The sequence below is a fragment of the Nothobranchius furzeri genome, chromosome 14, assembly GCF_043380555.1.
Source record: "Nothobranchius furzeri strain GRZ-AD chromosome 14, NfurGRZ-RIMD1, whole genome shotgun sequence".
NCBI classification, from domain to species: domain Eukaryota; kingdom Metazoa; phylum Chordata; class Actinopteri; order Cyprinodontiformes; family Nothobranchiidae; genus Nothobranchius; species Nothobranchius furzeri.
In genome coordinates this window covers 34,026,591-34,052,923 of record NC_091754.1, presented here as the reverse complement: position 1 = coordinate 34,052,923, position 26,333 = coordinate 34,026,591, and the positions used below count along the sequence as shown (strand labels likewise).

General features: G+C 43.3%; 1 protein-coding gene across 3 annotated transcripts in view; it reads left to right on the top strand.

Moving 5' to 3' along the window:
* The window catches only part of man1a2 (mannosidase, alpha, class 1A, member 2), a 210,445-nt gene that overhangs the window by 27,996 nt on the left and 156,116 nt on the right, over positions 1-26,333 (top strand). For 2 of the 3 annotated variants that reach the window (XM_070544080.1, XM_070544081.1), the window contains one exon: positions 23,896-24,157. In XM_070544080.1, coding sequence (XP_070400181.1) covers positions 23,896-24,157 — 262 coding nt within the window. Of the gene's footprint in view, positions 1-321; positions 343-23,895; positions 24,158-26,333 lie in introns of those variants that run through there. The other variant, XM_070544082.1, reaches the window with a different exon arrangement.

Sequence of the window (26,333 nt, the reverse complement as noted above, 5' to 3'; positions counted from 1 at the left end):
AAAACTCAGACGGCAGCGAGAGACAAGAGAAAGAGAATAGCTGGAGTGATCTCAGTTAAATACGCCAAATCAGATTAGAGCCAAACGGAAGGCCGCACCCTGCTCCACAATGGATCGCTGTTCGTTTAAACAATTAGTGGAAAGTGAGATCTCTCAGCACCAAGACATTCAGGTTTGTAACGGCTCACATTTCAAACGAACCTTTGTGTTTTTAGCTTCATTTTTATGTAAAGAGCCCAGCAGCATCAGTGTTGTTAGTCATACTGTCCTGGTAACAAATGCTCCTTTCACCACAGCTCTGGGATCTGGGACTGGACCAGGTGTAGATCTCTGCTGATTCAGGTTCTTTTCTTTATTCTGTTTAGTCACTTTTTCTATGTTTGGTGGGTAAGTATAGTGAAATATGCAGTTTTTCTGACTTTGTGGAATTTATTTTCATACCTGAAGAGCTTTTTCAGTTCAAGCAGAAATGTTTAACAAGCTTTAAATGTTTAATGTGAGCTTCATTATTGTGAGCTACTTATGAGAACAAAGTCCCGAGCCTCCTTCCCGACGGTCATTACAGATTGTCTTTAAGGATCTCATAGATAAGGAAAACCCATGTGAGGACTGGAATGTTTACATTTTGGACAGAGTTGATGGGTGAATTCAGAGAAGAGTGAGATAAAGCATCTTTGTCGAAAGAAAAGTCATCATTAACAGAGAAAGAGACTCATCCTGGATCTCGGATGCTTTCACAGCAACGTGACCAGAACATCTTGTATGTTGGACCAGGACACCAAAGATATGGGGTGTTTCTCAATGTCAAGGTGCCTGCTTATGAGGACACTGTCCTTCCTTGGTTAAAAAAAAAAAAAAGGTTAATTGGAACAGACTTGCATCACGTGACCACGGCTTCTGCGGCGGTCATGTAACGTCATGTGACACGGGAGATAATTTTATGTGTAAGTATCAATATAAATATTTAATGAGCCTTTTACTTTTTAAATTGTGTTAGATTAACTGACTTACCTTTAAACTTGACATTAGTTGCCGAAGTAGCTGGCGGCTTCTGATCCGCCATCCTTCTGAAAATATTCTGGAAAAATTCTTGACCAAGGCTAGGCTACAAGACACCTCTCGTGCATCCTTGCATAACTAGCTTAACGGCTAACAAACGGAGAGCACACGCCTTGGTAGAACATGAACATTGGAACATGCCTTGGCGATTCCTGGTGACATATCTCCTAGGCAACGGGGGTGGGACCAAGACATGAAGGCAAGTTTCCTTGGCATTGAGAAACACACCTGGACAACCCTCTAGAGGACGGATCATGTGTTTGCTTTGCAGTCTAGCTCGCATTAATGAAACTCTCCACAGGCTGAATCTGCTACTCCTGTTTTCTTTCTGCTTGAATTGAAAAAATGTTTTGAATGATGAGGAAAACCATCTTAAAGGAAGCTGAAACAGCCCAGTTTTGTTTTATCCGAAGCCCTACTGTAAGGGTAGAGGAAAGGGATGAAGTGGGACGTCACGTGGCCATAAACAATTATATCCTAGGAAAATGGGACATTGAAAATCTGTATGCTTTGTGTTGGCAGACCAGAAACTGCATATATTTTTTTGTTTTTGGTATTAAAAGACTGCAACAGTTTGTTTGGACTCGCAGAAGCTCTGTGTGTCTACTTCACTTAAAAGCAAGCAAAACAGTGGTCCTGATGTTCATTAGATCCAAAGGTGGTCCAGCAGCACATTACAGTGTGTGACTTTTTAATTTGGGCTGAGCTGTGTTTCAGTCTTTGTTTCTATAGAAACCTGGTATTATCTGATGTCCCTAAAACCTTCTTTTCTCAGTTTAAGCCACTAGGCAGACATCTGATTCTCCATGGAAAGGAAAGATCTGTGTTTTTGATTTAAATGCAGACGATGGACAAAATGATTGATAGAATCAGGAAGTGACCGCCTGATTTGATCAAAGAAAGAATTGAGGATTTGTGGCTTTTCTGATTTGGCTCACATTTGAAGGATGTGACTAAAATGAACACATTTAGGTAAACAAAAATCACATGTGAGGCCCAAGGTGATGTCCTTCTGTTCAATAGCATTGACATACTAGTCTTCATCCAGATGTTTGAGTCAGGCAGTTGTTGATGTGTTAACCTTTGCAAGATGCTGAGGAAATCCTTAGCAGTGAAAGAGTGAGTCTGTTCACGGCTTCAGAAAAGAGACATGAAAAAAGACTACAAAGGACACCTGCTGAAGGTTCAGAGACATGCCAGAAGTTTAATCTGTGCATTTGTTACACTTAATCGACTGCGGTGATGTAAACTCGGTTTGGCTACGTAGCCTAAAGTGTAAAGGCCAAAGAAACAAACAGTAAAAGAAAGAATTCAACACAAAAGGTCTTGGGCAGAGATGGGCCAGATTCCTCAGTCCGTTTGGTAGATTTTTCCACCTAAAAGAAATAGTTTGATATTACACTCCACCGGAAGAATCTGCCCCAAAAATGTCCATCAACCAGAAAAAGTTCAGTTTAATAGTTTAGCAAATGTTGGCTGATCTGGTTACTGTGCTGAGGGGAGGAGGTCTGCTGCTGGTTAATCACATTCAACAGAACAATGTCTATGGGAGAACTTCTCAGTAAGTGTTCTTGAGGAACCACAACCTGAACCATAAATAGGTGCACATGAAGGTGAGTTAGCATAACCGATCTCCTCCATGGAAACATTTTTTATAATTTTTATAGAATACAGAAGAGGTGACTGGTTAAAGGAGGCCCCACCACAGAGCATTTTTCTCACACACACGCACGCACGCACACACACAGGCATCACTAAGCCATCCGCATCATTTGAATTACACATTTAAATGCACATTGCTTACATCACACAAGGGCACGGTGGACAGCGTCCAGACAAACCGTAACCTTCACGGGTAAAAACTCTCACATGTACGTTTCCAAGGCCGGAGATCCTGCAGAGATCAAGAACGTGAGAGTAAATGAGCAAAGTTTTCATCTGCACAGATGTGGGATGACATGCATGCTTTGTTACCATCTGCTGACAACAACAACAACAACACACAGTGGTGCTTCTCCCAAATCCCTCCATTCAGCAGCACAAGCACACAGAAACTTCCATCTTTATGTTGCAAAATATGTTTTCTATCAATTAAAGTCAGACACGCTGAATTGCGACATCAATCAATCAATCAATCAAAGCTTTATTTATAAAGCACCTTCCGCAACCCTGTCAGGAAGCCCAAAGCGTCTGTTTATTTTGGCCTCAGTTGGCCCCATATTCAGTGTCGCGGTGGAACAGTAAAACGAATGCTCGCTGTGCCGAGTGGAATCCGCTCAGAAGCTGTTTTATGTCCTTTTTGCGGTTGCTTATTTTATAACCTTTTCTATTTGTGTCCTTTAAACGTATTACCTGGCATTGGTGTATGTTAGTTGCTCAGTGCTGGCCACAGCTGCTTGTGTTTTAGCCCAGATTGTTTAAATTCCTGTTAGATTTAGTCCGTATGGAGGACGACTGCATGAGACTACTGCACACTTGTGTCATGGTGTTGGAGCAAAATCCTCGGATAATCACACACTGTGGCGTACATACATGGAGCCTGACTGTTGCAGAAATGCTGAGTCAGTCTTCTCTGTGGTTGGTCTTTATAATGGTCTAGAGCAGTGGTTCCCAAACTTATTTAGCCGCGCACCCCCTTCTATGTCCCGACCATGTCGACGCACCCCCCAGCCCCCACATCAGGGCATAGCTTTATGTATATATCTGTCAGACGTCAAGCTAAACAGACAGGGTTAAAAAAATATGATCAACCTTTTTCCCCATCACTTTCATTTTTTAAATAGTAATTAATAAGCATTCGATACCATTACAATTTCCTTTGATTTAATTTTAACTAAATATTTAGAGTGCCCAGGTAGCACATAAACAATGCAATTTAACGGTTTTCTTAAAGTAGGAATTTTTAACCTGTGCGGCCAGAGCTCTCTCCTTCCTTCTGCTCTGCGTAAACCTGAGCTGATCACCTACTTGTGCGTAATCAAATGTCAATAGGGGAAAATATGGAAAAGCTATAGCCATGAGGTTCACTTTTGCCTCAGACCGACTTATTGCTGTTTTATGGTGTGGCTGAATCTGCGATCCGCTGCCACTCGGACTGGAATAACAAATGCTGCAGTAACATGAGCTGTAGTCAGGTTCGGAGTCACTGGCTGGAGCAGACCCGACTTTAATACGTCATTCCAAAATAGAAGCTAATTTCTTAATTTGACCTGGAATGAAAAATGTTGTTATAAAACCTCTTAAAAGTTTTTATCACAGAGGAGGCAGCACTCATTTCTGTCTTCAGTCTGACGGTGCGCCGGAGTTTGCGCGGCGTGCGCGCTTATTGAATCTCTCTCTCTGTGTGTGTGTGTGTGTGTGTGTGTGTGTGTGTGTGTGTGTGTGTGTGTGTGTGTGTGTGTGCGGCACAGCTCCATGAGCCGCTCCAGTCACCGCGTCTCGTTATTGGCGCTATTTAAACCAATGTTATAAAATTACTTATGCCCAGCCCAGATGTGCTCACATGTGCACCCGTGAGCCGTGGTTCCGCTGGAACACGTCTGACCTCTGACAGACGCACTCTGAACTTCAGATCTTCAGCGCGCTGTTAATAGCCTGAATGGGAATCATTTCTTGATTTATTTAGTTACATCCACAATGTTCTGTGTGTGAGGTTTACAATGTCAGAACACCTGCATGAGACAGGTGTTAATTACAATCTGCCAGAAAGACTCGCCACCTTCAGATTCCTCCAACACCGTTAAAAATGATCAAATACGGAACATATCGGCGTGCGCAGGCCAGAGTGCTGAAGCTCGGCGCTTTGTTATTGTGAAGCTAGGGCACATGCGGAGGACACACACACGCGCGTAAAAATATACTTGTTTTCAATTACATTTATTGGGCCCACTTACTTTTTCTTAGGCCCACCCACAAATGAGTTTCTGGCTACACTAATGGTGACATATGACAGACTTCTCTGAGCTCCGCAGCCATTACACTTTTCACCTCGCGCACCCCCTAGCGACAGCTCGCGCACCCCCTAGCGGCAGCTCGCGCGCACCACACTTTGGGAATCCCTGGTCTAGAGAGACCTCCTGTCCAACTGAGAGTGGCTGTACTTTTACCACCATTCCCATCAGCCAGCTATATAATAAAGATGCACTTTAATGCTAGCCCACTCACGTCTGCTCTTGGTCCTAATCAGCAGCAGTTTCAGTCCCAGCTTCTGTTTGGACACGTGAACACTAAAAACTTCAGTAGAAGGAAACAAATGAAAATCTGCCCTGAAACTGTGGTTTCTCAAAGGAAACCACTTCAGTCTTGAAAGTCAAAGAAAGATGTGGTGACCTTTTACTTTTTAACTCCTACACCAAGTGTGGGAGTTGATCATATGAGCACGAACAGGCACACAGGCGTCTCGTTTACTTAAGTTCTTTTCTCTGGCCTTGTCTCACTTTAAACGTAAAAATATGCTTGGAGCTGAACTGTAATATGGCAAATAATTCCAGAAAGTTGTATTCCTTTCATCTGTATCATTTATTCATGTTTATCCAACAAAGAAATTCAAAATGAGCCCAAAATTTAATCCTCAGGTGAGTGTTTGATATGTTCACTTTCTTCTGTGGATTTTTGCTTTTTGCTTGTCTGAACTCATGCTAGGTGGTGACGAATCCTTCTGTAACATGGAGCCGTTTGGTTGAGAAGATGGCAGTTAGACCAGACCCAGTATGGGTTTTTCTGTGGCTAACTTTAGAAATCAGATGATGGCTGATAAATTATTTTTTTATGTTCTTGTTTGACACTTACCAATGAGACCCCTCTCGGATTTTTCAAGACAGTTTGGAAAGTTCCCCAAATCATGTAAGCAGTTTGTCACCTTGAAGCTGACATGCAAATGGCACCATCTAGAGGCAGAAAAAATGTATTGCCGCTAAAGCCCCATCTGCCTACCGCCGTGGTGACGGTTAGAGGCAGCATTCAGCAGAAGTTAACGGTAAGCTATCGTGTGATCAAACTTATCCAATTATGAATGGTTTTGGAGAATTTTAGCATCCAGAGCTGTCGTGTGCTTCATAGATGATTAGGATATTCCGTGAAACGACTTTCAATCATTTCTGCAGATATTATATTTTTGGAGAACACTGTTGCTACACTTACTGCTTGTTTTACTGATGGGAGAGGTGAATGTTCAGCTGCATCCGTGACGAGTGGCGTGTCAGATGGTTCGCTGAACGTGACAGAAGCGGCAGCTGCAGGAGCTGATTGTCTGCTCAGGAGAGTGTCCAGCGTCTCGTCTCTCCGAGGGTGTTTAGGCCCCTTGTGTGGGAAAATGGCCAGTAAAGCATTTAGTTTCTGCCCTCTCTTATACCCAGCCGCTCCGGTGAGCTCTTAAAGTATTTGTGGTCGACTATAAGCCTCAAACGCATCAGGAGAAAAATGTTGGGAACACAGCTGCAGATCTTTGGGAAGTTGTGTCCGTCCACAGGCATCTTCCCACTGCTTTCTCCTCTTCTTGCCAGTGGGAAAGCTGTGTAAACTCACATCACTTCCCTTGTTGCCCTTTGACTGGAAATTACATCCAAAAGCAGCACAGTGCAGCATTTTACTTAATAATTAATACGGTGAGCGCATAAACAAACACTAGCGTCAATAGCTATTCTTCCAAGTTCAGCCAATATCCGTCATTGCCCCTAGAGTCCATTGCATGCAAAAAACATGGCGTCCTGCATATGTCAAAAAATGTACTTAATATTTTAGATTTATAAATAAACGGCTATATTTTGTGTGTTTCTAACAACATAGTTTGATACAACAGAAAACTTGTGGCTTATTGGGGCATCCACGTCCTCTTAGCCGGAGTTCCTTTTAACAACAGAACATGATTACATTTTCAATAGCGTGCAAAACAACTTGCTATTACCTAAACATATCCCTAATTAAGCCATGATCAGTAAAATTTTATGTATTTCATTAACATGTAAGCTACTGGAAATGCTAATAACATTTAATTTCTACTGCTTAAAATGTAATGTGACATATCTATTATGTACGGGTTAACAATAATCCGGTCTAAATTATGTTCACAAATAGATGCGTTTGTGATTTAAACGCTGCAGTGGCTTGCCGTATTCCTTCAGCGGTGTTAGGCAGAGTAGACTTGAAGCAGTAACCTGACTGCAGCGACGCCGGTTCTGCTCCGTAGCGCTGCAGACTGCTAGTGAACAGGATGATAATGGGGACTTTTGACCAAGGTTTGCTTTGCAGAATGAATAAAGGATGACCTGTTGCAGTATAGAAACCCAATTCTTGACTTGACTTTAGAAAGTAATGAATTATGTCAAATCAAAGTGTGCTGTCAAGCCAGATACCCAAATACTTATAAGAACTGACAAGTTGTAGTTCTGTACCACCCAGGGAAACAATACTATGGTGGAAAGTTGATTGTGATAAGTTATGGTTGAAGACCATGAACTTTGTTTTACTTGTTTAAATGAAGATGAAGGTTGAAGAAGGCCTGTTGGAGACAAAGTTGGGCTGCAAGGAGGACAAAGCTGCATTCAAGGAAGAAATGCATGAATATAGAATGGTGTAGTCTGCATATAAATGTATATGAGAACTGTTAACAGCATGAACAATGCTATTAATATAGATTTTAAATAAGGTTGGGCCCAGTATCGACCCTTGAGGAATGCCCATAGATAGAGGTAGAGGAGCAGATTGGTAACCCTCTGTCCTCACTGTTTGTTTACGGCCTAAGATATAACTTCTAAAACATGCTATGGATGCCTGAGAAAGTTCTATATTTTTGATCCTTGTGAGTAAGATGTTGTGGTCTACAGAGTCAAAGGCTTTAGGCAAGTCAACAAACACAGCCACATAATATTCGTTATTGTGTCATTTAGCACTTTAAGTGTTGCAGAGACACATCCGTGGCCAGTTCTATTTCATATGGATCCGCCCTTTAAGCCTCACCTATTGGGAGTTAGTCCCCGACAACGACCAATACTGAAGAGCTTTAATGTACGCCCGCCTATCAGGTGGGCCCTGGTCCTATAAATAGGTATGAAGACCAAGGATCGTCTCCTTTTAGTTCTTCAAATAGACCTGATTACAACTGAGCTATCTTCAACCATCTCTCTACAACCATGACGAGCGAAGCAGTCCAACAGTGCCAGTCCTGCAATGCCGCATACATTATGCCTGGCGACCTCCATGCCAGATGTGACATCTGACTCGGGCCTAGACACGCTGGCCTCGCCCTTACACCCCAGGCGGCCTGCCACTTCTGCCAGCTCCTGCCTAGAAACTCCGGCGCGTGGATTATTTCACCGCCATCTCCGAGGACTCTGAGGGCGGGTTCGCTGCGCCCAACACCGTCCCACTGGAGGAGGCCATGGACTTTTTTTGACGCTGGTCTGGAACCAGCTGGACCCGCGTTAGCTAGCTGCTCTGACATGGAGCTGATAAAAGCAAGACCTCACTACGGAGTTTATCTGTGAGGCCATTGTGAGTTCAGCATCCAGCTTTACACCGAGACTTGACACACACTGTTTGGGGTTGAGGGTTAAAAGGTCACAAACAGGGTGAGAGCCATGGTGGTTGCGGGGGTCAAAAACAATAAACTCAGACTTCTTTTAATTTAACTTTTAAAAAGTTGGATGCCAGCCATCCCTTCATGTCATCTAAACATGCAGCCAATCGCGAGCCCACATTCTCATCCATTTCTACTTATAGTTGACAGTCATCAGTGTAAATGTGATAGCTCAGGCCATGCTGATTCAGGATATTGCACAGAGGCAGAAGGTAGATAGAAAACAGCAATGGCCCAAGAACGGAACCTTGTGGCACCCCCCAAGGCAGTGGAAGACAGGAGGATGCACAGTCACCAATCTGGACAGAGATGGATCGGTTGGATAGGTAGGAGTGGAACCATTTATGTGCCACCCCCGTCACCCCAACCCAAGACCCAAGCTGATCCAGTAAAATATGGTGATCGACCGTATCAAAAGCCGCTGAAAGGTCCAGCTGGAGCAGCAGTACCCTAGACCCAGGGTCAGATGCCACCAGAATGTCATTTAGCACTCTAATCAAAGCAGACTTAGTGCTGCGGTGTGGTCTGAAGGTGGACTGAAACACATCCAACAATGTGTTGCTGTTCATATGAGCAGAGATCTGACCATGAACAATTTTCTCAAGGACCTTTGAGAGAAACAGGACTTTTGATATAGGGTGGAAGTTCTCATAAATGGAGTGATCCAGACCAGGTTTTTTTCAATATCTGCTGAACAACTGCATATTTAAAAACTTTAGGGAACACTCCAGAGCTGAGGCTAATGTTAAAAATGTTCATAAGTGCCGGGCTCGGTGCAGACACCGAGTCGCGCACCAATTTAGCCGGGATGCAGTCCACCGAAGAGCCACCTGGCTTCATGGAGCTAATCAGTTTCATCAAGTCAGCAAGCTGAACAGGAGCAAAGTCCGAGAAGGCAGGTGGGTCAGGCGGTTCCACATGGATAGTGTGTATTTGAGGCTGGAGGCTAAGCCTAATACCAAGGATCTTGTTTAGGAAAAAGCTCTGTAGCTCTGTGCATAAAGCAAAGCAACAGTGGGATTTAGACCATCAGACTCATTTAACAGCAGAAAGGAGTTGATTGTGCTGTACAGCCTAGACTGGTCTCCATGATGCTGTGAAATGATAGCAGAAAAGTAGTTGTTACGAGCAGATCTGACTGCTCTCTGGTAGCGTGAAAGTCGATCAACCAGGAGCAGCCGAGAGCATGACAGTCTGTCTCTCTTTCACCTCCGTTCCAGTACCCTATACTGTTGCCTGAGGCTACGGGTGTCATCATTCAGCCAAGGGTCGGATGTTGTCTATTTCCGCCTCTGTCTCAGAGGGCCAACAGCGTCCAGAGCAGCAGAGTAGGTCACACTGAACCGATGCAGAAGGCCATCTACATCCATGCAGGAAACTGAAAGGGGCGGAGCGAGGGCATCAGTGTCCAAAACCAACAGAAAGTTGGAAGTTGTACTTGGAGATAAGCGCCTGGAGAAAGGAGCAGACGGTCGCCGGGCTGGAGGAAGGAGATGTGAGATGCTGAACGTGATCACAGCCTGGTCGGAAAACGCCACAGGATTCACAGATAAATCATGCACATCCAGTCCAAAAGATAAAACCAAGTCCAGGGTGTGAGAGTCAGCAAGTGTGGGAACATTTACCAATTGCTGTAGTCCAAATGAGTCTAAAACATTGATAAAATCCCTCACCAGTGGTTTCAGAGGGTAGCAGATGTGGATATCAAAATCCCCCAAAAGCTCCCCCTACGGCCAGAGAGTCTCGTCTCATTAACAACGTTACAGTCAGGAGGACAGAGTTCGACCAAGGAAGCCGTCTCACCTGGCAAAGCCCACGTCTCCGTCATGTAGAACAGGCTCACAGCGTTATCGGTGTAAAAGTCCTTTAGGATATCTGTCCTATTCCCCAGCGAGTGGACGTTCAGGAGAGCAATCCGAAGCTGCGGCAGGGACCCAGATTTGAGCTGATATGAGGCACGCCAAAACTCCGACCTCACGGGATAGAGGAGATTTCCTGGATTTATTCCACCAGTGTGCTGCGCTTGCTGGGAGCTCTCGCGCGAACAGTCCAGCCTTTGGCGCTGCAGAACCCAGATGGTTCAAGGCGAGAACTCACAGAGGGGTACGTCCTGGAGGAAACGACCATCGCTGTTTTCTCGCCAAAGGGCCCTTATCTTAACCCGGACGCCACCACGTTTTCCACGCCGTCTCCACCGCCTTGGGTTGCACCCCACTCGGTCTGGGACAGCCAGCAGGAACGCCGGGACCTTGTCAAACAGGTGACCAAACGTCAGCCTGAACTTAGCATCATGTAGCCTGAGTCCTGAGCTCCACCGAAGATCAAGAAGGGTGAGTCGATCATATTTAAAAATGGGATTGGAATAAGCTAAAAAGTGACTCAAAAACAATGCTAAAACCACAATTACAAACAATAGATGGCGTGCCGCAACAGTCAGCGCCATCTTGAACCAAAAGAAAAACATCAAAATTCACTTGGCGAGAAGCATATCATCTGTGGCGCTCCAAGGAGGAATGTCTGTTTCTGACATCTGTTTAGCAGCTTCATGGGCCTCACCCTGCTCCTTTGTGAGGTTCTACCTGAAAGACATGTCCAGCACCCCTGCTTCCAGCGCAGTGCTTGGTAATGTATCAGTTTGATTCTATCTGCTGGTGACATCGATTCGGCATGCGCCTCCCTTCTCACACGTGCTGCTGCCATGGGCAGGGGTGTGTTAATGTGTTCCCCTTATCGCCTGTTGTTATCACATGTTGCTATTAGCAGCTTATGTTTTCACCCATTGCTCTGCGGGGTCAGCGAGATGTTATTGAGCCTTCCTCAATTACCCCTGCTGTTCTCCACCTATTGTTATGGTGTTGATTCTTTTTCCCATTGCTCTCTGGCTCATTGCCAGGTGACCTTGGGATAACCCCACCCTCTCCCACGCAGTCTTCCCTCACAGCTGCTTATCTCGTCTTAAGCCGGGCGTACACTGTGCGACTTTTTCACTCGCAGCGTTCAGCTTCAGCTCAAACTGTACGACTTCCTCGCAGAGCAGATCTCACGAGTGATGTGCTCACACTCAGAGGCGGAGCTGGCCTAAATGGCGCCCTGTGCGAGATCCCCCATGACCCCCCCCCCCCCACACACACACACACACAAGAAAAAAAAATTACACCTACAACTTTGTTTCAAATGGCGTGGAGTGTATTATATATAACAACGTTTGCTAACTGAATACAACATCCAGCTCCTGGCCACCTTTTCACCACTTGTCAAAGTTCTACTGAAATAGTGATAATGACAACACCTGCCATCGCCTTCATTCCTGGGAAATATGAAAGTAGTTGGCACCTTGGTAGGTCCTCTTCGAACTAGCTCTGTGCGTATGCTGTCGGTAATTGGTGATGGCCACTTGGCTGGGTCTGAAGAAAGAGGCTCATCATCACCTTCAGTGGGACTCATTGGTTGATCGTTCAGGCTTCTCTATTGACAGAAAACAGAAGCGTAACTCAACACATTGCTATGTGGACCATTTCACATATTCTATTAAAATACAATATGTGACATTCAAATTTCTCTAATGTTTGCAGGACACACACACACACACACTTGTGCAAAACTTACCTGACATATCTTGTTGGGGAGACGTGGCAGCTGGCTGTCCCTCATCAAGTTCACATATACTGGTAGGTCTCTCTATTGACAGAAAATGGAAGCATAACTCACCACATTGCTATATGGAACAATTCCCATATTCTGTGAAAATACTATTTAAATGTCTATAGTTAAATGTTTGCTGGACACACACACGTGTGCAAAACCCACCTAAAGTATCTTCCTGGGGAGATGTGGTGCCAGCAGACTGTCCCTCCAAGAGTTCAAATACTGGCCTACTGGTATGAGCAGTGGAGGTAGATGACTGTTCCTCAGTGGCAGCTGATGTCATCCCAAAATATCTGTGTAGGGCTCCTGATGTTGCATACAACAAACAATACAATCTTCATGTCACGTCTGTTGCTTAAGCATTTTAATTAACATGTTACAATGAGCATTTACAGTTTTCAGCAGTGGTGGAAAGAATTCTGAAAATCTGTACTCAAGTACAAGTACTGTTACATTGCTAAAATATTACTCATTTACAAGTAAAAGTACTGCTGTTAGAGAAATACTCAAGTAAAAGTACAAATTATTCATAAAAACCTCAGAGTATTATTTATTTTTAACGGCTGATGTCACCATCACTTCTCCAGACTGGGGCTGCCTGGAAATTGTGTGTTTTCCTTTACCAAAAGTTTAAATACCAACAATCTATTAATCATTAATAATTGATAAAATACAAAACAAGTGTTTTTCCCTAATTTTTTTGTCATTTTAAGTTTTTATTTCCTTATTCAGCAAATGTCTCCAGCACACAAAGAACTAAATGACCAGAGGCGCCACAACTATTGATTAAATATCCATTAATCCATTTTAACTGGTTAAATTCTTCAACTCTCCCACACTGCTTCAAGGTCACTGTGAGTTAACATAGCTGCGGTGTGCTGTGCAGCACACTTAACGCAACACGATGACATCATCGACTTGTACAGTGCTGAAAGGCGAGGCAGTCTCAACTTTCAGCTAAAAAAAAGACCGCTCTAGCTATTATAGTTTTTATTTTATGGCAGTTTACAGTATAAACAGGATCTTACTAGCAGGGCACCTCCAGCGGCCCGCTGCTGCTCCGTTTTTCGTGGGGTAAATAATACGTAGCTCATTTCCCGAGTCCAAATAGAAAGGCGAATGGCGCCGGCGCGAGACCTGCTGCCCGCCGTCAATGTATTTCAGCAAAATTCTCAAAGACTCATTTTAATTTGATAGCGTTTGGTTATCAGCCTTTCGGTTTTCCCACTCTTAGCTTTTCATAAAAGCTCATTTGACAAACAAAAAGTTAGCGGTTGGAAGTAGTTCTAAATACATGCAACGTAAGAAGCTAGCAAAAGACATTTGAAGGGATCATCATAGCACCATGCAAAACGTACAGATTAGAGAGGTTAGTTAATCAATAAGTTGGGGGACAGGCGGGAAAAATACCAACTAAATAATAAAGAGATGCATACCTGCATCTTTTCCTCGTTTCTCCTCCTCTTCTTTTCTTTTTTTCCGAAATTGGGCACCAGATGGCTTCGACCGCTTCTTCTCCATTATGTTTGTGAGTGGTGATATGTGAAACGGTACCTGTATCCCTCCATCATCACTCTCCGAGATCCCTCCGCCCCCCACCTGATGAAGGGCGCTATAGAGCGCACCACAGAGGCGCGGCGGACACAAGGGGGCGCAATAAAATCCCAATATAAACGCAAACAATGACTTTGTTGTGCTTTTATTACAGAAATATTATTATTATCATCACTCATCACTATTATTATTATGAAGAACATGTGATTTCTATGTTTTGTTGATGTATCGGTTGATGGAAGAAAAAAAAAAAAAAATTAAATGCCGCCCCCTCCAGACTGCCGCCCTGTTCGGCCGCACATGTTGCACATATCAAGCTCCGCCACTGCTCACACTGCACGACCTAGTTCTCGCATGCGACTTGACTGCTCACACTGTACGTCTGGTAGCAACACGTCGGTCCTAAAAATGTGCTAAAAATAGCAGTTTTTACTCAACACGTCAGACTTTTTTTTGTCTTGTTTTGTCTGTTGTCCTTCGGGAGTGCTGCAGGAGGACACACAGGGATTTATGGGGGTTGGATGAGTAAAACGAAATAAAGAAAGTAAATCTGTGTTTTGTGATCAGTTTAATTTGACATGAACACGACAAACACGCTTTCTTGACAATCTTTGTGAGTAAAAAAACGTGTAGAAACAAAAACGAACAGCGTGTTTTATTAGAGAAATAGCGAGCAAGCGGCGTTGATGCAGGATTGCGCATGCGCCGTGAGCGGTTCTGATACATTTTGGGTCGCAGCTGCTCGCAGCGCCGCTTCAACAGTGCGATACCCTCACGAGGGACGAGCAAAATTTCAAACACGCCAGAAGTCCGTGCGAGCTCACGATTGCTGATCGGTAGCTGGTCACGTGGTGTTAATCGCCTCTCGTAACCCCCTGTACACTACACGACGTTCGGCGCAAAACTCGCCCCGATCTCGTGGATTCTCGCACGTGTCCTCCTGCAGCACTCCCGAAGGACAACAGACAAAACAAGACAAAAAAGTCTGACGTGTTGTGTAAAAACTGCTATTTTTAGCATATTTTTAGGTCCGACGTGTTGCTACCAGATGTACAGTGTGAGCAGTCAGGTTGCATCCGAGAACTAGGTCGTACAGTGTGAGCGCATGACTCGTGAGATCTGCCCTGCGAGGAAGTCGTACAGTCTGAGCTGAAGCTGAGTGCTACGAGTGAAAAAGTCGCACAGTGTCCGCCCAGCTTTAGGATGTTGGGGGCTTTTTTGTTACTTGTTGTTAACCAGTGGGTGTTTACTACATCATGCTCCGCTTTTAACCCAATAGGCAAGGCTTAAAAGGCGGAGCCATAGGAAATAGAACGTTGGTTACCTTTGTAACCCCAGATTCTATGAGTATGGCGGAGCCCTTTAAGCATCTGGCCCACTGGTTATGGGGTTCTTTGAACTTTTGGAGACGATCCTTGGTCCTCATACCTATTTATAGGACCAGGGCCCACCTGATAGGCGGTCGTACATTAAAGCTCTTCAGTCATTGGTCGTTGTTGGGGACTAACTCCCAATAGGCGAGGCTTGAAGGGGTCCGCCATACTCAGAATCTGGGGTTACAAAGGTAACCAACGTTCTGAAGCCAGACTGCATGGGGTAAAAATACTGCTGGATTCCAGATAGTGAGTTAGCTGTTTGTTGACTAACTTTTCAATGACTTTAAAGAGGCAAGGCAAGATAGAGATAGGCCTATAACAGCTTAGGTCGGAATGATCTCCCACTTAAAAAGTGGAGTAACAGATGCAGATTTCCAGTCCTGCAGAAATGCACCAATCCAAAATGTTGCCAAACGGATGTTGAAGGATTTTTGTGGGCTTCTCCTTGGCCAAGTCTACCACCACCGTCATTTCCTCTACCTGCAGCTGTACAGGTAGTTATTGTTCATTTATCGTTATCGAGGTGAAATCCTCAATATACCGTGATATTAATTTAAGGCCATATCGCCCGCCCAGCTCTAACTGGTAGTTTAGTTGTACCAATGGAACAAAGGCAGTAAAGCACAAAAGAGGCTAGAACGAATGGCTGCTTCATCTGCAATCTGATCAGAGAAACAGCCTCTCTACTCCAGTGTTTTGGTCCTTAGATGCTCAGCAAAATTATGTTTTCCAGCATACCTGTATAAGAAAGACTTTCACATGTTGGTAGTTTCAAATTTAGCCCAATAAAATGTTTACTTACAGTTTTAGTTTAGAACAAAAACAAAAATGGATTGGCAATGTTGACGTGAACTACCGTATGGCTACTCTTCCTAAATCAATACTCTAGCTATGGTGTTTACATGAGTCGGGATTAGATGCTCCATCCATTCTGCTGTGTACATGTTATACAGCAAAGTCTATCAATAAAACTAATTAGATTAGGTTTCAGGTTGATGTTTGCACCATCTGTTACTTTCATCCCATCCATATACATCTGACCATGTTTGGAGAGATTAGTTTCCGAGAAAACCTCAAGTTCAAAAGCAACCACAGGAAGAGTTATTTTAATGAAGATTACAATTTCTACCATCATCAGTGTGTTATTTTAATGCTAAAAGCTTTGGTCTTTCATCAAAATGATTGGGTCATGCTTCTACAGTGAGATGTTCCATTTCTTCAGACCCAAACACCATCGGGATTGTTTCTTCATTCTCTCAGATGCTGAACTGTGTGAACTCCAGGGAGGCCTACAGCTGAGTCCACACAGATGTCAGCGGGTCTTCAGTCCTGCCTACGTTTCCTGTGTGTATCATTCAGAAGGTCATAAAACATCAACTGGTGTGTTTACTCTCAATGGCACCAATTCTTTCAACATCTATGGAAGAATTAAAGTGCCAGAAATTGAGCACTTGAACTTTCAATTTGAGAGCAGAATTTCATATCAAGAGACCAACTTTTTAATTTTAGGATAAGATTTTATATTTTTGCTCTCAAAACTTGTAATGCTTGCACTCAAAATGTCTGCTCTCTTTTATTGTAATGCTTGCACTCAAAATGTCTGCTCTCTCTTTTAAATATACTCTGTTCTCTTTCAAATCTTTGTTTCTGCGCTCAGATTGAACCTTCTTACACTGGTATTGTCTTCTCACGTGACAACTTTTTCTCTGCACGGTTCAAAACTCCTCCCACAAGTCTGTTCCCTGCTCTCACGGATTTTTTTCTGCTCTTGCTCAAAACATGGAAGTACAATCTCCTAGCAACCGCTTAGCCAATAGGAGAACTGTATGGAACTAGGCGGTAACAAACTTCTTGGGGGTTCGTTTGATTTTAATGCTGGTTATCCCATAGGTATGAATACGTAGATGCCCAACGTTGTGCGCTAGGCTGATGTCAACGCCAAAACAACCAAAACAAAGCGGAGACTCACCTCTTACATCAGGAAGAGTCCGTGCGTTTCTAGCGTTATCCGTTCTTTCATAATCCGTTGTTGAATTGTGATAAGCAGAAGCTTTTCCGGTTTGCGCCTCACTTTTTTTACAGCAGCGGCCCAAAACGATCTCCTAACACATGGATTTTCTGCTTCCTGATCATGTGACGTGTGACGTATGCAAATGAAGATCAGCTTTAGAGGTGAGATGTTTGTTCTCACTTTGCGGGGGCTTGTTCCGATGCCCACACAGTAAAAAAATGCAAATGACGACTTTAGTCGTCATTGGCAGTGAATGAGTTAACAAGCATTAATCTTTCCATTTTGTTTCCATCAGTTTCAGAGGGTGAGGGGGGCTATGTGTATTTGTTTAGTCATGTGACCGTGATTGTAATCATCTCAGAAGCGTAAATTTATGTGTACATAATAACGTAATTTTAGCTTTAATAATTTTCATTCTATACAACATCTGCTGCTTTTAGAATCATTAATGGCAGCTTATTGGTATCGGCAAATATCAGCCTTAACAGTGATACTGATATCAGTATCGGCCCAAAAATTTCAAATCGGTGCATCCCTGATTAAAAGATGCTCATGCAGCTGTTAACATGTTTTTACAATGAGCGGGTGTAAAACCAATGCAGCACTCTACATGTAGGGAGTTCACATGCGGGTCGGTCCAGCCCAGATGCGGTAAGTTAAAGCCAGGTGGACACTGAGACTTTTTCACTCGCAGTATTCAGCTTAAACTGTAGGACTTCCTCACGAATCATGTGCTCACGCTGTACGTCTGGTAGCAACATGTCGGGGGTGGGTGATGGCGACGCTACCAAGACCGGACTGGGCCGGGCCAGATTTGAAGATGCCGGTACTGTCTGCACAGGAGAACACCCCGACAATAACAGACCGAATACAGATAAACAGCCTGTTTAACATCTTAGATCAGGGCTATTCAAGTCTGGTCCTTGGGGGCTGGTATCCAGCAGGTTTTAGTGGTTTCTCTGGTCCAACACACTTGATTCAGTGGTTGAATCACCTGTGCAGCAGCTCATCAGGCTCTAAAGAAGCCTGTTAATCACCTACTAATTGAAATGAGGTGTGTTTAAGCAGGGTTGAAACTAAAACGTGCCGGCCCTCCAGGCCTGGAACTGGAACCCTGTCTTAGATCAGCCTGTAGCTTTAAAATCTTCAGGCTCTTCCAGCTTCTGCTGATGTGAGACAAATGAAACCATACCGAGCAAACAAATGGCGTTTGACTGTTAGACTCCTTTGGTCTTTGGCGACTTTAATGACTTGTCTTGTTCGACTCTAAAGGTAGGATTGTGTTTATTTCAACAATTATTACGTTTGATGTCACTGACACAATTATTTACAGCTGACCTAGTGGACACGGCACACAAATGTGTCTGGCATTTTTCTTTTACTGTGTTTATTTTTAAAGTGGAGGAGCTCTGTCCCTCCAGCTGGTTGCTGTTCAGGTTGTTTATGGTTTGGAAGCATGGATTCGGTCTTCATTATGTTACACTTGTCTTGTGACCCTGGATCTTTCATCTGGTGACCGTTACAGTTTTGTCTCCACTCAGTGGCATGGGTCAGGTTTTATTGTACATTTCACGTAGACGCCTTCAGGTGAATGCTGAGTTGTTAGCACATCTGAAACAGACCGAGTAAAATCCACAAATTGGCAGGAAGATTCCAAAGTTTCTAGCTTCTCCTGCCTGGCTGACCTCTGAGCAACGCTACAGTGTCTTTGTCAGACTGACCTTTGCTTCAGCACCCTTCTGTGTTTGTTTTCATTACTGAACTTGTCCCTCATGGGACATAGCCGTCCTACCACCCTCGGGGCTTGGACCAGCACATGAAACCACAGATGATGCTTCATTATGCTTCTGGTGCTGCCTGACTTCTCAACTACACACGTCCTATTCCCTGGAGCTGATGGGACTGCAGATTAGTGGGGTCGAGGTTGGGTTTCCCCTGAGATAGCAATGGTTGTTGTGCTGTGTGTGTGTGTGTGTGCGCGCGCTGTAGAATCGTACTTGCTCACATGGTCAGATTTTTACTTGCATGCCTATTTTAGACCTATACAGGTGCTGGCCAGTAAATTAGAATATCATCAAAAGGTTGAAAATATTTCCGTAATTCCATTCAAAACGTGAAACTTGTACATTATATTCATGCAATGCACACAGACCAATGTATTTCCAATGTTCATTACATTTAAATTTGATATTCATAAGTGACAACTAGTGAAAACTCCAAATTTGGTATCTCAAAAAATTAGAATATTCTGAAAAGGCTGAATATAGAAGACACCTGCTGCCACTCTAATCAGCTGATTTACTCAAAACACCTGCAAAGGCCTTTAAAAGGTCCCTCAGTCTTGTTTTGAAGGCACCACAATCATGGGGAAGACTTCTGACTTAACAGCTGTCCAAAAGACAATCATTGACACCTTGCACAAGGAGGGCAAGACACAAAAGGTGATTGCTAAAGAAGCTGGCTGTTCGCAGAGCTCTGTGTCCAAGCACATTAACAGACAGGCGAAGGGACGGAAAAAATGTGGTAGAAAAAAGTGTACAAGCTCTAGGGATAACCGCACCCTGCAGAGAATTGTGACGACAAACCCATTCAAAAATGTGGGGGAGATCCACAAAGAGTGGACTGCAGCTGGAGTCAGCGCTTCAAGAACCACCACGAGGAGACTCATGAAAGACATGGGATTCAGGTGTCGCATTCCGTGTGTCAAGCCACTCTTGAACAAGAAACAGCGCAAGAAGCGTCTCGCCTGGGCCAAGGACAAAAAGGACTGGACTGATGCTGAGTGGTCCAAAGTTATGTTTTCTGATGAAAGCAAGTTCAGCATTTCCTTTGGAAATCAAGGACCCAGAGTCTGGAGGAAGAGCGGAGAAGCACAGAATCCACGTTGCATGAGGTCCAGTGTAAAGTTTCCACCGTCAGTGATGGTGTGGGGTGCCATGTCATCTGCCGGTGTTGGCCCACTCTGTTTCCTGAGGTCCAGGGTCAATGCAGCCGTCTACCAGGAAGTTTTAGAGCACTTCATGCTTCCTGCTGCTGACCAACTTTATGGGGATGCAGACTTCACCTTTCAACAGGACTTGGCACCTGCACACAGTGCCAAAACCACCAGCACCTGGTTCAAGGACCATGGTATCCCTGTCCTTGATTGGCCAGCAAACTCGCCTGACCTTAACCCCATAGAAAATCTATGGGGTATTGTGAAGCGGAGGATGCAATACGCTAGACCCAACAATGCAGAGGAGCTGAAGACGACTATCAGAGCAACCTGGGCTCTCATAACACCTGAGCAGTGCCACAGACTGATCGAGTCCATGCCACGCCGCATTACTGCAGTTATTGAGGCAAAAGGAGCCCCGACTAAGTATTGAGTGCTATACATGCACATTCTTTTCATGTTCATTCTTTTCAGTTGGCCAACATTAGAGAAACAAACATTTTTTCATTGGCCTTTAGAATATTCTAATTTTCTGAGATACCAGATTTGATGTTTTCATTGGTTGTCACCTATAAATATCAAAATTAAACGTAATAAACATCGGAAATACATTGGTCTGTGTGCATTGCATGAATATAATGTACAAGTTTCACGTTTTGAATGGAATTACTGAAATATTTTCAACCTTTTGATGATATTCTAATTTACTGGCCAGCACCTGTATATTCAAGATCACACAAAAACAAAATCACCATGAAATAAACTGTTTTCGTTAGTTATATCATGTTTGTGGCCCATGAGGAATATTAATTTGATAGTTTGGTCTTTTTGTCTTGAACCATTTGGGCGCTCCTGCTCTACACTGTTGTCAGCTCTACATTATGTAGAGTTTGTAAATTGAGTGCTTTAAGAGCTTAATATGTTGCCTCTACTTATGACAAATAAGCTGTGATACTCTGTTTAAATTTAGAATCAACCTGCATGGTCTTTGGATGTTTAATCAGAAGATTCTAGGAGTCTTTGTTTATTCAGGGATTGTAAACACTTTGTTTTGATTCAAGGAAAGAGTCAGGTTTGTAAAAGTAAGAATTTATTTTCCAAACAATTAAAACACGACAACTAATATTTACTGTGATGGACGAATCTAGATGGAGGAGATGTGGTATATGGTGCCTATGTGTGAATATGATATCAGAACTTCCGTATCTAGAAGAGCTGAGTTCTGGGTGTAAAAGGGAAAGAATTTGGTTTGTGTTAAGCTATGAAGTTGATTCTTATCACAAAGGCATCAGACGCTATCTGTGTGTCTACTTCACCCGTTCTCGGAGACCCTCTTCGTGGATCCGAGAGGTCGGATGACCTCTGGCACAGAGGGCTGTAGAATACCGTAGCACCGACTCTTCAGTACAGAGATGACTTGGGTCACGACAGATGGATGGAACCGTGCATCTGATGGACTCTTAAGGAGTCGGAAAAATTATCAGCTTAGTTCTGCAGGAACCGTTTGCTGTGTCAGCTTTGCAACAACCTTGACGGCGTGTCAAAGGTTGCTTCTGGGTTAAAGAGACTTCACTACGGACGGCATCTAGAACTGAATTTGTCCTTGTGTGAGTGTAGATGATGATGGCCTTGTCATATCAAACATTAATGATCCATATATAAATCTATGTAATTCTTCATTTCACAGATTAATCAAAACATTTCATTTAGTGTCCATATAATGCAACGTCACGAAATGGCCTGATTTTGAGATCCTACAAGTCAGATCCACAGCCAGGTCAACTTACCCCTGGCTATGACACAACCTACAATATTTTCCCCTCATGGGAGACTGGAAGTCTGCACATAGTCCCTTTAATCAGAGCCTGCCTTTCTCACATCAACTGGACTGCAGCTCTGAGAGATAATAAAAGATAAACAATAACATTCTCTCCTCCAAGGTCCTTCACAGAGAAACTCTTTTAAATGAACTCCTTCATTCCCAGAAGAAAGAATATTTTATAATTAAAGATAATCATTAAATATTGCTATTTATATTTATAAACAATGAAATGTTCATTGATCTGTATTTAATGATAAATGCTTAGCATGTTTACTGGATGAGGTCATCACCATTTGCACTCACAAGATAGAGTAAGGTTAAGTTAATGTATGACACATAGGTAACCTTTTGCCCAGATTCAGAGTCTCTAGATCGAAGAGGTTGTGTTCTGAGATTCTTGGTGACGTCTCTCAAACTTGTCAGCCCCTGATTGGCTGGCCAAACCATAACATCAATCTATTAAAACTAGTCACTCTGGTTTTTCCCTCAGTTCGAACAGTTCAACAGTTCGAGGGTTCTAGAGTGAGCTTCAGACCAGCCATCTTTAGCACTTCTTTAACCAGCAAGGATTTTGACACGTCGTCAAAATCTTTAAAACCTTTTTTTGCACCTGCGAAGCTGAGAATAACAAGATAGTACCTGCAGTACAAAGCTAATGCAAACTCCTTCAGAGTTATTTTTAAGACGCTTGGTTTCATCTATCATTGTGACCCGGAGACATCTCAGGACTGATTTGGTCGCATAGAGGTTTCTCTACGAACCACATGCATTGGGGTCGTTGGCTCTTTGACATCTCTGATCCAAACGGGGGTCTCCAGAACGGGTGAGGTAGAACACAGCGAGATAGCGTCTGTTTGTGGTTTTGATAACTTTATAGCTTATTTGCAAACCAAATTTTTTTATGTCTAGAGGTCTCTGAGAAACGGAGATTCTGACTCCATTACATTATATTCACACATAAGTTCCTGACACCATCCTTAGTTGGCATCCACTCACAGTAAATAATAGTTTAAACATTTTGTCGTCTTAATTGTTTGTAAAATAAATTCTTAATTTTTATAAACCTGACTGTTTCTTGAATCAAACGAAGTGTGCACAATCCCTTAATGAATAAAGAATCCTAAAATCTTCTGACTAAAACAAACAAAGACCAGGCAAGGTGATGTTCTATAATTAGAATATCACAGCTTATTGGTCTCAAGTAATGTTAATAATATAAATAGCTCTTAAAGCAATTTACTTAGCCAAACATACTATTTACTCTAACATTACTATAACATTTGTTCATCAACCAAATGATTCTTTAATGATTAATTAACCTATAACTTTTAAATGTTCACTTTATATTCTAAAAGTTCATTCTTTTATTAAGCAACTCTTACGAGCGGAGAGTGTTCACTTTATTCAGATGCATGAAGAGTCCTGTAGAACGATAAGGGAAGCTTGAGACCTTGAGGAGGGAACATGATTGTTGACAATACGCTATCATGTGTTCAGAGCTGCAGAGAGGCTCTGAACTCCAGCTGATGCAGGATCCGGCAGATTAAAGGAAACACATGCAGACTTGTGTCTCTGTGTCGACCAGATATTGAAGCGTCAAACTGTACTTAAAACTGACCATTTCTGGACATTACATTACTGAGATAATAATTACCATGGGTATTACCATTGTTTTTATACAGGCTTAAGTGTCACCTGCAGCAGAGGAATATAGCTGGGCCTAATGCTAACACGGTGGTGATTTAATACTTTTACACAGAAACACACCACAGAAAGGTCACATGTCTCTAAAACCTTCCTTCATCTAACATTTTCTGCTTTAATCACATTTAAATGATGTGTGAACTTTTTTGTTGGCTTGTAGGGTTCAGCCCAAAGGAATTAAAGACCTAGAATTGACCTCTTTCTTTTGTCTCCTAGGGAGGAAGAGGAGAGCCTACGTGACAAGATTCGTGCAGATCATGAGCGAGCGCTGCAGGAGGCAAAAGAGAAGCTGCGGAAGTCTCGTGAGGAGCTTCAGGCTGAGATTCAGACAGAGAAGACTAAAGTGCTGGAGGACCTAAAGAAGAAGGATACGGGTCCTAAGCCGTTACCACCTGTTCCCATGCCTAAGGTGGTGGGAGTCGGTGACGGGGAGCCGCCAGAGCCCGACGTCAAAGAGAAACGAGACAAGATCAGAGAGGTAAGATGTCAGAGCTGTGGTTGGGTTCTGCTCAGCGTGGAGATTCCCCGTCAGGGACTTGCTCTAAGCTTTCAGAGAGTGAGACAAGTTTTACAAAGAAGTGAAAATAAAAAGTAATTTACCAAGTTTACTTACTCTGTCAATGCTGATAAAGGTCCAGAATATAAGTTTGAGTAGATTCTGTGAGGACTTGTGTGATAACAGCTGTATCTATAGGGGGTGTGTGTGCGTGTGTGTGTGTGTGTGTGTTCTTGGCCATTCTGGATGCTTGAGTACTTTTTTGATGCCTGCTGTCTGTCTCAGCGCCAGTTCTTACTGGAGGCCTCAGCAACCAGACGGATGGTGCATGAGTAGAATGCAGATGGGTCTGGTTGGTGCTGCTCTCTGTAGACACCCAGCACATCTCCCCTCTCACAGTCACCTCATACCGTGTCTTGTGAAGCCGCAGTTGGAGCCAGGATGATTGCTGTGCACAGGAGCAGGCCCTGTTCACTCCAAACCTGCCTTTGTCTCTAAATGCCCTTTTTGTTCTTGTCATAATTACCATTCAGAGAGAATTCCATACACCCCCAAATGAGCCAGAGAGAAGCAGCTGTATGTGCAACAGCACAGCACAATCCCCTTTTCCTGATTGCTTTGCAGATCCAGTGAGAAAACCTAATAACCCACTGTGAAGCAGTTAGAGGGACTGTAATACTGGATGTTTTTTTATTTAAATCCCAGGATGTAGGCGGCTGCTTGGCTTGCATTTTGATGTTGGGTTCATGGAGGAGTTGTAGCTTCCAGCTTGTCATTTTGCACGTTTACACGTAGCTGCGTGTTAGCTACAATTGGTAAAACTGGTTGTGCACCATCAAGCCCAAATGGAGAACTGGGAGCATGCACCCATAGAACTGGTTTGATAAAAAAAAAAGTGAAATGGCGAAGTCTTAAGCTTTTTCTCTGTGTTTGGACTGACTCGAACACTTAAATTCTCAGCTGAAAAATTACACATTATTTTGGCTAGAAGTCGATGTTTACAACTGATTCCTAAACGGATCAGGTCAGCAGGACCTATGTTTCAAACAGCGTTCATTTTCTGTTTCAGGTTGTTTTTCTTTGTTGGTTCTTCAAACATTGTTGCAGCAAGGTGAAAAGGAAGACGATATTGAATATTTTGTTTATGCACAGAAATGGCGGAACTTCCTAGGGTTGACAATCAAATCCATTGTTTCAATTCCTAGGAATCGTTCACCACTTTTGCAAACGATTCTCATCATCAATTTCAGCTGGCGCGAATGACGTCGCCACGCACGTTGTGTAGCTTACGAAAGCAGGAAGCATGGCGTCTAAGCGGCACAAACGCTTGAAAGTTTGGTTATATTTTACAAGAAAGCGCAACAACTGGGTAACTTGCAGTAATTCCAAAGTAGATATCTCATCAAGGGAGGAAGTGTTACGAATATACAAAAGTCTTTGGGAACAAAAGACGTGATTACTTAAAGTTAATGAGGAGTTTTGACCCGCTCCACACTAGTGAATTTCAACGCAGCAGCAATGGTGACGTTCTATTAACACTGCGTGTAATTAATCAGCTAACACTGCCTATCATGTTAGCGTCAATTACCTTATATGCACACCTCCACACTAGCATCCAGCGACAAAGGTCTGATCTGTGGTGAGATGTTTCCCACTCCACAAAAGCTACAGCAACACTACACCGAACAAGAAGATGACTCTGCCATCACAGGGATCATAAAGGAGAACATTTGGAAAGATCTGTCCTACCAATACAGGTACGACTGATTATTTATAATGAAGAATCTGACAGTTTTGTTGCAGGAGCCGTGCACAATTAGCTTTTTGCCACCTGTTTAACAACTCTGGAATTGGACCGATGGACAGAATCAACAATGCCTTTGATATTGATAAAAAAACATTTCCACCCCTATAACTTCCTGCTCTTTGGACCAAGAGGAATAATCTTTGCTCACTATTGGAAAAAATGGAACGCTCCCTGTGGGTTTTAAATGCGTCAAAGCTTTACTCATTAGAGATTCGGATGTATTTTGGTGTTGAATTTGCAGATCGTATGCCCCTTTTCCTTTCTGAGCTCAACTTGACTCAACTCTACATGGTGTGGGCTGTTTTTCCATTAAATCTGAGAAACGGCTGTAGTGGGTGGATTCGTAGCAGG